This window comes from Podarcis bocagei (assembly GCF_964188305.1).
Source record: "Podarcis bocagei genome assembly, chromosome: 8".
NCBI lineage: Eukaryota > Metazoa > Chordata > Lepidosauria > Squamata > Lacertidae > Podarcis > Podarcis bocagei.
In genome coordinates, this window is record NC_138133.1 from 24,326,008 (window position 1) to 24,342,530 (window position 16,523).

Sequence of the window (16,523 nt, forward strand, 5' to 3'; positions counted from 1 at the left end):
CAGGTTAATAATCCAAGCTTTTTAAATTATTTCTAACATTTACTAACCCTATAAATTAGTGGTGCCTTGCACCCACAAACCCTGGCACCCAAAACCTGTAGCATTACCCTCCTCTAAGAAAAGCACACCTGCACGAGATGTGTAAAAGAATTACAGAAAAGTTAGTAAAGGCATTTAAAGTAGTTGTAGTAATAATAATAATAATAATAATAATAATAATAATAATAATAATAAAGCAAATCATAACACCATAACATTGTAGCAGCCCATTCCTTTCCTACAGTTCCCAGTATTGAGATGCCCCACCAGACCTTCTTATTTCTTTTGCTTTCCTGCAGCAGAGGAGAACTTCTAAAAACACCCCCCGCCAACAGAACAGTTCCTAAAAATCATTTATCAGTTCAGTTTCTAAAAATAATCAGTGGGTTCCCATCACTAGAAACATGTAACCCCCCCCCCCGCCCCAGTCCACAGTGTTTAAAAGAAACCTATTGCTAAGATTTGCTGGAAGGATGATTGTAGTAAACCAAGAGTCAGCAACCTTTTTCAGCCATGAGGTCCACCGTCCCTCAGACCATGTGGTGGACCGGACTATATTTTGGAAAAATATATATGAATGAATTCCTATGCCCCACAAATAACCCAGAGATGCATTTTAAATAAAAGCACACATTCTACTCATATAAAAACCACACTGATTCCCAGACTGTCCACAGGCCGGATTGAGAAGGCGATTGGGCCACATCCGGCCCACGGGGCTTAGGTTGCCTAGCCCTGTAGTAAACAGTCTCAGAAAGCAGAACACAAACCCCTGCCCATCCCTCACACTGAGCAGGTGCTTTGTCTTGGGATTTACACATAGTTCTCTGTTCAAGTAGCTGTTCAAGGGGCAAACTCCCTGGTGATTTCAACCTCACCTGATTCTGCAGGGACACAAGCCTTGCTCTGTTCATGGGTTTTTCCCACACTAAGAAAGGCACCGCCATTTTCTCAAGCACACAGGGAAACACTCTCAGCACAATTTCTTTTTCCATCGCAAATTGATCAGGAGCCTGATGTTAGTATTTTCATTCTCCATTGCTGCTGGATCTCATGATCCACTGTTTACAGTCCTTTGTGATAGGAGTGTGGGAATGAAACTAGACACTGTACTTCCGTCCTATGGGCTTTTGTACTTTCTCTTTGCTAGCTTCTTTTGGACAGAGCAGATGTGTGAAGCTGCTGCTCACACTAGCCATGTTTGTTGTTTTGATTTGTAAATCAAGGAAGCTTTCGCGATGCCAATGCCTTCACAGCCTCGCTTCTTGCACCTGTGCCGGATCCTCAGGAGCAGGCACCAGGTGAATCCACTCTGGCTCCAGAGGTGATTGAGGACACAGTGCCTATAGGTGCTCCTCTCCCAGCCCTGTCAGGGGAAGGCGAGTCTCCCCCTGGGTCCAGTAACCCTCCAGCCTCTCCTGGCGGAGAGGCGGAGGGAACTGGTTTCTCCCAGGAGGAGTGCTCGCCTTAAGGCCAGGAGAGCCTTAAGGGTCTCCTGGGAGCCGGGACCGCCCCTGGCCTCAGAGAAGGTAAAGGCCAGTCAGCCCGGTCCCAGGTTGCAGGAGCAACGTTGTTGAAGAACTGTTTCGGCCAGCACCCAGACCTGCACCTTCAGAGTTCCTGTCCTTGCCCGGCTCCTCACTTCAGACCCTGCTCCGCCCTTGGAGGACAATCTACAGACCCTCGACCCAGGACCCTGACCTCGCCTCTCGGTAACCTTTCCCCCCGGGACCAGCACACAGGCACTAGCCTTCCCCCTAATTCCTGAACAACAAATTCCCATTCAGCAGGAGTTGAATGTTCCTTGTGCATGCTCTCACGGACCCCAAATTCCTCCTGCTCCCCAATCCCAGGGAGCCCGGTCCTTCTCTGAGTTGTCATCTTCCACTACAGCTTGCATCTCTTTGCAGTCTCAGCCCCTCTGCTGCTCGGCCATGCTCCAGACTTCCAGGAGGGCTCCTGGGTCACTTCCAACCCCTTGCAGCACTTCATAAGGCAGGGATCTCACCTCGCTTGTGGTCACTTACCCCTCTTCACTAGGCTTCTTCCCCTATTGAACTGCTGTAGCTGTTGCTGGCTTTGCTGCTGGAATATTTGCTCAAACCTCTGACTCCGCCATTGCTCCATTCTCTCAAGCTGCTCACTCTGCTGCTCCCTCGTCAGTTTTATCTGTGTGGCTATTCTTGCTTCCATTTTTTTTACTTCAGGCACACCTAGCTGATGTTGTATTGTGCTTTTACTATTTTTTTGTTGGGAGCCACCCAGAGTGGCTGGGGCAACCCAGTCAGATGGGCAACATATAAATAATAAATACTTCTTCTTCTTAGCCCTCAGGCCTTTCCTCCAGGAAACACAGATCCCGCTTCTAGCACCAGTGTTGCACACCACCCCTTTCTCTACAGTGGTGCAAGATCTCAGGGGTCCGGGTGCTTATCCAGGGTTTGCGTTTCCTTCAGAAATGAGGCACAGTGGGGATTTTATTATATATGCCTTGATTTACCACACACACACACATTTATAGAATCATAGAATCATAGAGTTGGAAGACACCACAAGGGCCATCGAGTCCAACCCCCTGCCAAGCAAAGAGAAAGAAAAAGAAAAAGAAAAAGAGAGAGCACATATTTTTGGTTAAAAAAAAAATTAGGTGTCCATACTAATCTTGTGATAAAATTGCCATGTGTACCAGAAAAAAAAAATGGCTATCATGGGAAACAAAGAAAAAGTGATGGTACTCCTTACCAGTGAGTACTAGCACTAAAAATCACTGACTCTATACTTGTTATTATTATTAAATACAATAGCCACATGAATTGAAAGCAGATGAGAACATCCAGTTCTTTTAAGCTCCCTTTAGAACCAGTAGTCCCCTGTGGTCCCCTGCTCATGTTTTCACTCGGTGGGAGTGGCAGGAGTGGGGATGTGGGAGCACAGGGAGCTGGCTGGAAGCTGATATTTACATTTCCCACAATGCCCAGCCTGCCATGGAAAGCTTACATTACATAATGAAGTTCTTGCCTAGCAACTTGTCTCTCTTAAACAACAACTGGAGAACAACAAGACATTTCTGGCTCCCATCTAGACATGAATAACTCCATTGCCACCTAGTGACCAAACCATACAATGACCCTGTCCAAACATTGTAGGAAGTAAAATGGCAGCTGACTTAGAGTTGCCATACATCCAGAATTTCCTGGACATATCCGGAATACTGCAGGCGCAAGCAGTGTCCAGTAACCAAACAATTTAACCCCTGTGTTGCAAACAATAGTCAGTAACATCCAAGGCAACATGATGACCAAATACAATGATACGATATCAATATACACTCTTTATATAATATGAAATATATGAAATCACATAAACAGAAAACTTGTGAATCTCTGAAAGTCACACAATATGCACTCTTAATGGATTCTCTTGAAAACATAAAATCAAATAAACATAAGTCTTATAAGTCTCTGAAAGTTTTGAAGACTATGCGAGTCTCTGAAAGTAGCAATAACAGTGATTCCGGATAGCAGTGTCCAGGCAGAAATCGTCGAAATGTCCAAGGAAATGTGCATGTATGGCAGCCAATGTCGGTGATTTTGGAAAACTTTTTGAAATATGGCAACCCTGAGCTCACTGGCACAGAAAAAAACCTAACACTGGATGTGTCGAAACACTCTGTGGGATGTAGTGTGTGGGATGTATAATGAACGCTTTACCACTCAATTCCCATCTAAGTCAAGTATTTTCTTCCTTGATATAAGAAGAAGAAGAAGAGTTTGGATTTGATATCCCGCATTATCACTACCCGAAGGAGTCTCAAAGTGGCTAACATTGTCCTTTCCCTTCCTCCCCCCAAACAAACACTCTGTGAGGCTGAGAGACTTCAAAGAAGTGCAACTACCCAGTACCTGCATGTGGAGGAGCGGGGAAGCAAACCCGGTTCACCAGATTATGAGTCTATCGCTCTTAACCACTACACCACAATGTTGTCTTCCTTGTTCCATGAAATGGGTCTGCATCTTATCTTCAGAGAAGATGCCCAGTGTCATTCTGGGGCGATAAATCTGGGAATTCCCAGACATGTCCCTTTTTAGGGGGTCTTACATGCCCATCCGGGACGCGGGGGGCACTGTGGGTTAAACCTAGGGCTTGCCAATTGGAAGGTCAGCGGTTCGAATCCCCGTGACAGGGTGAGCTCCCGTTGCTCTGTCCCAGCTCCTGCCAACCTAGCAGTTCAAAAGCACGGAGTGCAAGTAGATAAATAGGTACCACTCTGGCGGGAAGGTAAACAGCGTTTCTGTGTGCTGCTCTGGTTCGCCAGAAGCAGCTTAGTCGTGCTGGCCACATGACCCAGAAGCTGTACGCCGGCTCCCTCAGCCAGTAAAGCGAGATGAGCACCGCAACCCCAGAGTCGGCCGACTGGACCTAATGGTCAGGGGTCCCTTTACCTTTACCTTACATGCCCATCTGGGATGCGGGTGGCGCTGTGGGTTAAACCACTGAGCCTAGGGCCGATCAGAAGGTCGGCGGTTCAAATCCCCGCGACAGGGTGAGCTCCCGTTGCTCTGTCCCAGCTCCTGCCAACCTAGCAGTTCGAAAGCAAATCAAAGTTCAAGTAGATAAATAGGTACCACTCTGGCGGGAAGGTAAACGACATTTCTGTGTGCTGCTCTGGTTTTCCAGAAGTGGTTTAGTCATGCTGGCGACATGACCTGGAAGCTGTACGCCGGCTCCCTTGGCCAGTAAAGCGAGATGAGTGCCGCAACCCCAAAGTTGTCCGCGACTGGACCTAACAGTCAGGGGTCCCTTTACCATTTGACATGCCCATCCAGGGGGGATTTTACATTTTAAAGCAGATGTCCTAGATTTGGTTCAGACATGGGCTCTTGTGCAGGGGACCCAGGCACTGTTTCAGGCTCTGGCTCTGGCGTGGGCAGAGGGGCTATTGGGCGATTGCCTTAACAAAGCTCAACAACTTTTTGTGTCCAGATTTTTACCTCTTGAAATATGGCAACCCTAGCCACCATGATAAAGACGGGATAATTTGCATGTTTCCAACTGTGCTGTCTAGTGATAGGTGAATGGTTAAACTGGAAATCTTAATTTTTGGCACTGTGGTTTTGTTTACATTATGACAGAATTTTTAATTTGTTGTTTACTGGACCTATTCAGATGACGTTGTAATATCTGCATATTGTTCTTTTTCTCTTTATTTTTATTATTTTGTTCCCAAGATTTACACTCACGTAGACCTACCTATGCAGACAGTATTTCTGCCCCACCCTCCTTTAGGTAGCGCAAAACAAAATCAACAAATTGCAAACGAATCAAAACAGCTGAATAGCAACTAAAAATAATGTACAAATAGAGCAAACAAGGAATTCTGGCCAAATACTGTATACCCGAGTCTTCCTCCTCCAAAGGTCTTGGGGGAGGGGGAAGTCCCATTGTGCAAGTGAAAATCCTTTTGCTCACCAAACACATTAACTGAATACTGTCCAGTGTGTACAAAGCCCTGTCATTTTTCACAGCACCAGAGGGCATTCAAGGGGAATTTGGGGAACAAGGAAGCAACCTTCTGCATTTCTAGCCTAAAGGGACACCCATTCTTTCAACGGATTCCCTTGGTAAAATAATATTGGCTTTAAGGGATAGTTTTATAATGGGGATGTTTTCAAGAGCCATTATTTGGAGTTCCGTGAGCACACTGACAATGCACAAACACCTTCATTGCTGAAAGGGTGTGTCGTAATCCACCTGTTTGCAGCAGCTGAAATATATGTAATTATACAAAGTCATATCTGCAGCATATGTAGTCATCTCTGATGATTAGGTTTGATTATTACAAATGACCAGGTTTTGCCTCGCACTGTTTTCGTTATGTAAATTTGTTTTAATCAATTTTTTTTGCTGATTTAGAAATGCAAATCTGTTTAATGGTTGCGTGGGTGTAAGGAGATCCATATAAATGCCAGCAGCTCAGTGGAGGAGAGCATCACACTCACCTGCCAGCCTCTTATCATCGCAACTGAATCCAAGGTGAGTAGCTCTGCTTTTCCCCCCAAGGCCAAATTAAAGTGGCAGGGAGGCTCTGTTGCAGTTATCAAAACAGGGGTCCCCCTCCCCCTCAAAAAAGGAATACATAAAATAAGGAACCAAAATTATGCCCTTAAAGTCTAACAAATTTATTATTAATAAGCTTCCAAGGACTACAAAAAACAAAACAAAAATACTCTGAGCATGCTTAGTTTCACATCACCAACCAAGTACAGTGGTGCCTCGCAAGACGAAATTAATTCGTTCCGCAAGTTTTTTCTTCTTGCGAGTTTTTCGTCTTGCGAAGCACAGTTTCCCATAGGAATGCATTGAAAATCAATCAATGCGTTCCTATGGAGACCGTCCGGGGACAGAGGGGAAGCGCCGCTCTGTCCCCTCTTTTGAAGCAAGGGGCTGCGGGGAGAAGATAGCTTCTCCCCGCAGCTCCTTGCTTCAAAAGAGGTCCGGGGACAGCGGGAAGCGCTTCCCGCTGTCCCCGGACCTGGGGCTGTGGGGAGAAGATTGCTTCTCCCCGCAGCCCCTTGCTTCAAAAGAGGTCTGGGGACAGCGGGAAGCGCTTCCCGCTGTCCCCAGACCTGGGGCTGCGGGGAGAAGATCGCTTCTTCCCCGCTGTCCCCGGACCTCTTTTGAAGCAAGACCCACTGTCCCCGGAGCTTGCGGGGCAAGCTTCGTTTTGCGAAGCAAGCCCATAGGGAAATTCGTCTTCCGAGGCAACTCGAAAACGAAAAAACCTTTCGTTTTGCGAGTTTTTCGTCTCGCGAGGCGTTCGTCTTGCGGGGCACCACTGTACCGAGAAAAAACATTTTGGCAGCTCCAAAACAGAAAGAAAATATTCCGAGCATTTGCAGGGGCGGTGTCAGGCTTCAGGGAATTCAATCCCTCCCACGGTGGCAGCCAAGAATCAGATAGACAATAAAAGTTCTTACCAATTAATTTATTCAATAATCACAGTGAGAGAAAAAGGACTGCAGTCTCCCCTAGATAATGGCTTTGCTCCAAATAAAATCCCACCCCCTACGTCTCTCCTATTCTACTTCACTCCTGCGTTGGCCAATCTGAGCTTTCTGCCTCTGAGCTTTCTGTTCTACTACTCTCAATACTCGCTTGGTCCTGGGGGTGGGGGTGATCAGGAATGCTCTCCAAAGACACTGAGCCTGTCAGCTGTCTCTCCCCTGTTGCTTCTTCTTCTTCCTGCTGTCCCTCTTCCAATATTTCCCAGCTTCTCCCCTCTGCAGCCTTTGAACTATGCCCTTCTGCAAACCACTGTTCTAAATCTATACTGTCCTCCTGTTTTCAGGAAGGTTCAGGAGAAGGGGGGGGGGCTCCTGCCATTCCTCCTCAGTCCAGCCCCTGACAGGCGGACTCTGGTCTTTAAAATTTCAGCAGTGCTTTGTACGAGGTCAAAATTTGGGGCACTCAGTCTCTTGTCTTCCATTCTGTGCGTGCTCCACATTATAGTTGTGGCGTCCCCCTCAGCTTGGGGAACTGCTTGCACTGCCCTAAATCCGCCTCTGTTAAACTTACTTCCCATTACATTTTTTCATTACCTAATTTGGGGTTGCCATAAGTCTGGGTTTTCCTGGACATGTCCTCTTTTTGGTGCCTAATGTGGCCCCTGGACAGATTTTTTGATTTTACATTAATTGTCTGGGTTTTTGAGTTTGTTGAGCTGGGGGGGGGGCATGCGCATACTCAGGAGGGCGCCACAGCAGGGTCTTGCGCGAGGAGTGCACAATAATTCTTTTATCCTAGGTAGTTCTTCAAAATTGTTTTTGATGAACGGGTATAGTAGCAGGAACAAAACATACACAGTATGATAGAGCTTGTAAAAATTGACTCATTCTGGTTTTCCCTTAGGGCTTCTAATTCCATCATGACTACCTTGCCTGAAGCCAATGCTAAATTTGCTGTTGACTTTTTCCACCGTGTGGCCCAAGAGCTCACAGATAACAATGTCTTGCTGTCCCCTGTGAACCTCATCCGGGCTCTAGGCCTGAGTGCTTATGCGTCTGGAAATGAACAGGCAGCTGAGGTCAAGAAGGTGAGAATAATCAAGCAGAAGAGCTGCAGCCTTCAAACTAGGTTTGCTGTCAAATAGCTTCCCATCACTGGTCCACACCAATTATTACAGTTACTGTGCATCCTTGGGTTACGTTGCCTTTGGGTAATGTAACTTTCAGGTTGTGAACACGGGAAACCTGGAAGTTCTGCATGCACAGAAACAGTGCCTCTTCTTTCAGAGTGCACACGGACCCCCGGAACGAATTAAACTCATATCCGGAGGGTCCACTGTATTGTTATAATCACTGGTTACAATTCATTTGAATTCCCCCTCCCCATTATTTTTTTTTTACTTAATTAAACAAAAATTAGTATTGAACAATCCCCCATCCACACATACAGAGGCACCAGATATCTATTTTAATTACATTTAACTTTTAAGTCATTTCAGTTCTTAAACTGAATTATAATGATTATAACAAATTATAGTGAATTATGGTGTTTATAACAAGTTTCCATGTGCACTTAGAGGCCCATAAACTGTGACAAAACTATCCCAGGTTGATTGAAAATCAGTGATTTTCTTGTCTGTTCAGCTTTCTCACACATGGGTTGTGTCAGTTTGTCCATTAACATTAGGTCCCATAGTTGTGAGATCCAGATCTAAACTGCATTTAGAGTCTTCCAGTCTTGCACTAGTAGGTAAACAACGAGATTGTTCTGGGAAAGTTGTTGATCAGTTTCTGAAAATTATTATAGAAATGCTATTTCCGAATCCAAAGGGATTCCTCATATGTACTGAGCCTATTTGATTATTTTTTCAATCTGGACATTTACTTTCTCATTACAATCCTAAAAGAGCATCTTAAACAAGGATGTCTTAGAATGTGCATGCCTGGAAGAAAGGCTGTATACAAAAGCTGATACATGTGTAGAGATGTAATATTACTGAATCGCTTCATAGACAATATATGTAGGGCTGCCATACATCTGGAATTTCCTGGACATAGCCAGGATTCGTCTGTTGAAAATTGTGTCCATGCAATCTTTTTTCTCAAATAGGTCAAATTGTCTGGGAAAACCAGACATTTTTTGGGGGGGGTGAATCCCCCCCCCCATAGCTATCAAACTTCTTTTTCTTTGGAGATTTTGCAGAAAAGAAAAAGGAAAAGAAAACATTTTGTGTCTGGATTTTGAAATATTGCAACCCTAAATATATGTATATGTAGAATATATCCCTTTCCTCTGTTTCTCAATCCCAATGTGACTTGTTACTATCAAGTGAATGTAATATTAACTCAATAGATGTTTTCATCATTCATCATTAATTTGGCATGGTTCAGATATGATGTTCCAAACATGTCAAATCATTTGCAAGTTTGAGATGCAAGCAGAGATCTACTCTGTGTTTGATTGACAGTGACACCTTGTGGTGTATGAGACCTAGGAAACCATATATTTTAAGTTCTTAAGTGCTGCTGTTATTTTGCCTATGCAACTGAAGCCATGTTACCATTTTGTGGGGAAATATATTTGAAGGAAGAGTGTTCAATCAATTCTTCACATGAGAGTGCAGACATCATCTCCACAAATGCATTTGCGGCAAAATACTCAGATGTAAAACTCAAGTGAAACAGGCACAAGAACATAACAAATATTTGCATGTTCCTCTGCAGTATTGGTGCAATCTTGGGCAGTATTTAACTAAATAATTGCAGAAGTGAAATGACCTTTGCTTGTGCACTGGGTTTACCACCCAGGACTATCCCAAATATGCCACCCCCAAATCTGCTCCAGAGGGTTAAAGTGGGGACCAGAACAGATTTGGTAGGCCCAGGTGAAAAGAGGGAGGAAAGTCCCACTGTGCAAGTGGAAGTTATTCCACTCCTACAAGGAGATAATTAGCAATAAGTTGAATGCAGCACTTGGTTTACGGGACGTTTTGAAAGGTTCATGTGTTTTTATGCCAATGAAGATTTCTTTTTAATCATTTTTATTGATTTTCCAATAAAAAACATCCAATTAATATATCCAATCGTAATACTCCAATTAAAATGAAAACTAAAATAAAAAAGACTAAATTATAGTCCAAATTATAATTATTAATTTTTCAGAGCTCCCCACGGTCTGGATCTCTGAAGCATCTCTCCACATCTCAGTCCTGCCTCTCCTCGTTGTTTCCATATTTTCCACATCTCGATTTTGACGCTTTATAATTCTCTGACCCTGAGTCCACGATTCTCAATCTTCTGCCAGTGAAGATATCTTATTCCTTTCCTCTAACTCAGTGATGTCCAACAGGTCGACCGTGATCGACAGGTAGATAATCTGCATGATCCTGGTCAATCATGGTTGATCACAGGCAAGTAACGTCCCCACCCCCGTCCTAAATAAACCTCAGAAACTCTGTCTACCCCCTCAAAAAAACGCTACAACTGTCCACTCCCCTCCCAAAAGAAGCTCAACAACTCTGCCAACCCCCCCCCCCAAATGCACACTCCTCCCCACTCCAGTGATAATGGATAGATCACTGCCAGTTAATTTATACTGGTAGTAGATCGCAGTTTCTTAGGAGTTGGATGCGCTGCTCTAACTGAACTGGAATTGAAGAACCTATTGACGGAGATGTTTCATTGCAGGCACAGAATAAAGGTGCTAGCTGTCCCAATCCGAAAACCCATCCTAAACCATCACATTTAAAACCTAGTGACAGCAGATGAGACTTTTGCCACGCACCTCCTTGCTCTGAGCCTGAACCACCTTGCCATAATGCCTAAGTTGTGAAATACTTGGGAAGTCTGATCTAGATCAATGTTACAGATATAGTGACTGACCCGAGGTCATCCGGTGAATTTCACTGCTGGGCAGGGATTTTAAATCTGGATTTATGTATTTCCTTCCAACTTTTCACTGGATCTTATAGTAATACATTGCGTGAAATCATCTGAAACTCTTGCACGTTAGGAGCTGATGTAACTGAGCGCTTTGCCGATAAAGAATTAAAAATTCGGTCGCTTGGCCTTGTTGGTTTGCACATATTCGGGACATAGAGAAGTTAAGAATGAGATTATCAGCCAAGAGTCATGAGAATTAACCTCCTTCTTTTTGAATCCTTAGGATTTTCCCTGCTATGAGTGTGAGGAGCCTGAAGGAATCCATACGGCATTCAGCAAAATCCTTGCGACTCTTAATGAGCCCAGCAGCAACTATACCCTGAGCTTTGCCAACAAGCTCTATGGAAACAAGGACATTGCCTTCATCCAGGTAACTCTAATTTTGGCCCCTGTGGGTGCTCCACTGCACTGTGAGAACCAAGTGCACATTCCAACCTGCAACTGACTGTATTCTACATAAATGGGTTCATCATCTACTGGTGTCTGTCAAAGCTGTGCCTCATTCCCAGGCCACCAGAGGGAACTATTACAGTAATGATTACCTGTTGCATGAAGTACTCCACAACTAAAACCCAGTGTTCTGAAAGTAGGGAAGGACCCGCAAATCTAAGGTAGTTAAGAAATACCAGTGGTTAAGAAGGAAGCCTATCAATAAAAATCTCTGCTGGCTTCCAGAAGGCTATCAATAATAACATTTCTATTATGCAAAACCTTTGAGGTAATGAAGCTGTACTTCTAATACAGTGGTACCTCGGGTTACATATGCTTCAGGTTACAGACTCCACTAACCATGAAATAGTGCTTCTTAAACTTTGCTTCAGGATGAGAACAGAAATCATGCTCCGGCGGCATGGCAGCAGCAGGAGGTCCCATTAGCTAAAGTGATGCTTCAGGTTAAGAACAGTTTCAGGTTAAGTACAGACCTCCGGAACAAATTAAGTACTTCACCTGAGGTACCACTGTAATCTCAAATCAGAGACGAACCTGGATGTTATAACCGATTTGTTATTCTTTTAAATTTACTGATACATGGATTCAGTTTTTCTAATTCTGTCTAGAAATTCATATTCTGTGCTCTGAAACTGTACCTGACTGAAGTGGATGGAGTTGATTTGCACAATGCCCCCGAGGAAGTGAGGAGACTCATCAACCTTTGGGTTGAAATCCGTACACATGGTAAGACCACACAATGTACTAACAAATTCTTCCTGACAACTTTTGTGAAAGGAAAGCTTCTACTTGTTGTTCCTCATTTGAGTGATCTAAAAATCAGCATCTAAATCTATTTTACTCTCCAAGAATAACCTAAGAAACCATTGTCACTTCTGCTGTCCTCCAAACATGGTAAAAGGAAAACTGGTGCTCATGATATATTATTTGCTTCTTAAAGCACCCCAAAGGACCACTCAGGGTATAATTAAGTACTTAATCTAATTAATCTACTCAAGCTGCTCCAGTTACCCTCCATAAACAGCTAGCATACATGTTGTACACTCCTTTTTATTTGAAGTGATACTATGGAATATAATATTTCAAAAACCTGGATATTTTTCTTAACCCTATTATATTCATTTCTTTGCTAGGTAAAATCAAGGATCTTCTCCCCAAGGAAAGCTTTGATTGCTTTGCTCAGCTCCTGTTGGTGAATGCTCTCTACTTCAAAGGACAATGGGAAGTGAAATTTGACAAAGATCTCACAGAAGAAGCCCCGTTTTACCCACATCATGCAGATGAGGTGAGTTGTAAATATATGTCTAGCTTCCTTGCTTCTGTTGTGCAGAGACAATGAGAGCAAGTAGGTGGGTAGCCTTGCAACTTCCAAATTGCCTGATTTTCATGGGAGTTCAGTTGCCCCAACAGCGTCTTGATGGAAGTCACTTGAAATACTTGATGCAAGGAAGGCTCTGCAGCGCTGAACTGAACGCTCTTTAGATGATGGCTCCCACACAACTAGGCTTAGATGTCTTAAAGCCCCATGAGTAACAACAGAGTTTCACTTGGCCACTAACCACCAGTCTCATTATTTCAATTAAGGAAGAGGATAACTTATTTTAGCAGGATTGATGCTGAAATCTTGGAAGAGAATGAAAATCTTCTCTCTTCATTCTGGGAGTTTGATGGAATCATGTAGCCTTGCAAAGAACTAGAAGGCTCACTACTTCTTGCATTTTAGAGGGGCGAGAATTCTTCCAGATTTATTCTTTCAGGATAAACAGAAGATATTGGGCCTCTCCCCTCAATCTTGCATATCTTCTTCTTCCAAGGGGGCTTCTAAAAAAAAGATGTGCTTGACAGATGGTGCCCATTTTATCCATCTCTCCCTTTTTCAGCAAACCAGAGGCAGCCTCTTGGGGTAGAAATCTCACCTTTATAACTTGGATATTCAGAATCAGGGGAAGGAAGGAACCTCCTAAAGCAAAATAAGTTCCTTTGCTCTTTTTAAATATTTACTCCTTTTCTTTTCTTTACAGAAGGATTGTCATACCGTGCAGCTGATGCACAGGAAAGGTGTCTACAATGCAGGGACAATTGACCTATGCAATGTTCAAGTCCGGGTTCTTGAGATTCCCTACAAAAACAATGAAATGAGCTTGTTTGTATTGCTCCCAGTAGACTGCAGCGTGGAAGCTCTTCAACAGGTAAATCATATTCCTGCTCCTATGCCGACAACAACAACAATTTATTATTTATACCCTGCTCATCTGGCTGGGTTTCCCCAGCCACTCTGGGTGGCTCCCAACAGAACATTAAAAACACAATAAAACACCAAACATTAAAAACTTCTCTAAACAGAAGACTTCAGATGTCTTCTAAAAGTCAGATGGTTGTTTATTTCCTCAACATCTGATGGGAGGGCATTCTACAGGGCGGTGCCACTACCAAAAAGGCCCTCTGCCTGGTTCTCTATAACCTCACTTCTCGCAGCGAGAGAACCACCAGAAGGCCCTCAGTGCTGGACCTCAGTGTTCGGGCGGAACTATGGGGGTGGAGACACTCCTTCAGGTATACTGGGCTGAGGCCATTTAGGGCTTTAAAGGTCAGCACCAACACTTTGAATTGTGCTTGGAAGTGTACTGGGAGCCAATGTAGGTCTTTCAGGACCGGTGTTATATGGTCTCGGTGGCCACTAATATCCATGATGCTCTTCTCCATAACACTTATATGGATTTAATCATATTGTTGTGAAAGGACGTACTATTACCTACTTATCTATTGTGGTCACCATTGCTTTGATTCAACCTGGGACTGAAATGATATCACTGCCATTTCTGTGTTTGTTCCTCTAGCTGGAAGGTGGACTAAGCCATGAGCATCTTCTTGACTTATCCTGTGATCTGAAGCCCATAGAGGTGGAAGTGGCTCTTCCCAAGTTCAGCTCAGAGAAGAGAACTGAAATCGACCTGGTTGATCGAAAAAAGGGAGATTTCTCTGGAGCAACTACAACAGAGAACGTGGTTCTGACTCAGTTTATCCACAATGCTCTATTTGAGGTTGATGAGGAGGGTGGTGAAGAAGCAGAGGCAGTCCATTGCCCCAAGGATAGGCATCCACGTCGGGAACCTGTGGAGATTCTGGCTAACCATCCTTTCCTCTTTTATGTCCTTCACAAACGCACCCAAAGCATACTTGTTTTCGGCAGATTTGCAAAACCACAATAAAGGAAGATTTCTGATTCGTGGAACAAAGTCAATGGGAAACAGATATGGGAAATGCTTTATAGGACTCTTTGCCTCATATTCTTTGGTCAGAGAAAACTTTTTTGTGTGGTGGTGGGCCTACTTTTCATGGTATGTTAATGGTTTTTTAAAGGATTGCTACCCTGCCTCTTTGCAATACCTTCTTCAGTCATTTTACATCTTTTCGAAGAATATCTTTCCACCTAGGACTCAGCAAGACTGCTCAAGAAAAAGCGATAAAAATGTCTTGTATGTGCGATATAGCACTGTGCCACCAGATGGAGTCCTGTGTTTCTCTACCTGTTTTCCCTTTTTTAAATTTACAACGCTTTAAACTGAAAGCCTTCTTCGGTGTTTCTAGATCCAGCCCTGACCTCTGAATATTGCCCTAGCTTTTGAGCAGATAACCAAGAGCAACCACCTAAACAGAAATGCCTATGTTCTGAAAGGAATTTTTTTAACAATGTGTTTGAATTTTTGCACAAAATACTATAAGAACTTATAATAATATAAAACATAAAAAATGTAAAAAGGAGAGAATATATATTCTTATTCTTTCATATATATATATATATATATATATATATATATATATATATATATATATATATATGTAGGTTTTGGTGTCTTCGGGTGTCTTCCCGTGTAAGAGTTGGGGTGTCTAGGCGACGTTTCGACGAGGTCTCACTCGTCATCTTCAGGCTGGTGATGACGAGTGAGACCTCGTCGAAACGTCGCCTAGACACCCCAACTCTTACACGGGAAGACACCCGAAGACACCAAAACCTACATTCCTGTACCCGTGAAAATCTACGAAAGCATATATATATATATATATATATATATATATATATATATATATATATATATATATATATATGAATGAGAGAACCAGAATAAGTCCACTTGTAGAGTATGATTTCTTAAGTACCCCTAGCTCAGGGAACTTAAATGAGCTAAGTGCTCTAAGGGTACTGAAGTAGACCAAGAGGATTAAAGTGAGCTAAATTGGCTAAGAGGACTGAAGTGGGCCAAGTGTTCTAAGGGGCAAAGGGGAGTTAAATGGGCTAAGGGGAATTAAGGGGACTGGAGTGGGCTAAGGAGACTTAGGGGGCTAACTGGGCTAAAGTGACTGAAGTGGCCTACTTCAGTCCCCTTAGCCAACTTAGCCCAGTTATGTCCCCAGTTAGCCCACTTTTGACCACTTTAGCCAAGTGAAACTTAGCCACTCACTTTTAGCATTAACTTTTTTCAGAGATTTTGCTTCCAATGGAGAGAGCCACCAAGGTGTTTTCTGTTCCAATAAGTTTTTATATTTTCTCCACACTGAGTAAATTAATTTTCTCACCAAGTGGTTTAGGAAACCTTTATGCACTTTTGTTTTTTCATACCATAGATATGCATGCCAAACAAATAGATATCCACATGCTTTAAGACAATTCACTCCCAGAGCCAGCAAAGACAGGACACCTCATAATATAATCTTAAATCTGGCACAGAGAAGCCACCTCTTTCCTTAGTCTCCGTTAACAATTTATATTTTATCCTCGGTTTCTTCCCCTGCATGATTTAATTTTGAATAAGGCATACCAAATTCCCCCTCCTTAATCCCGTGATACTGAGTCAATTTACAGAGTAACCTGCCCCTCTGACCTTATCAAACATTTTTTTGCCAGCATTGAAAATTCTGCAAGGGGATACTGTTGAGAAGGGCCTGGAACAGAGAGGAAAAAATCTAGGCAGGATCATTATTTTAAGAGTGGCAATTCAACCCAACCTGGAAAACTCAAAACATTTCCATTTCTTTCAGTCCTCCTTCATAGTCCTCAAAAGAGGAACAAAATTCCTCTTACAAAATGGG

General features: G+C 43.3%; 1 protein-coding gene across 1 annotated transcript; it reads left to right on the top strand.

The window, feature by feature from the left end:
• Positions 1-7,963: 7,963 nt before the first annotated feature.
• Positions 7,964-14,863, top strand: LOC308593581 (serpin B3-like; the record flags this gene model as incomplete). The annotated part of the gene is made up of 6 exons (XM_081206043.1): positions 7,964-8,131; positions 11,209-11,355; positions 12,044-12,161; positions 12,569-12,720; positions 13,457-13,624; positions 14,273-14,863. 6 exons carry the CDS (start codon positions 7,964-7,966, stop codon positions 14,642-14,644), a joined length of 1,125 nt encoding a protein of 374 aa, XP_081062169.1. The 3' UTR covers positions 14,645-14,863.
• Positions 14,864-16,523: the final 1,660 nt, after the last annotated feature.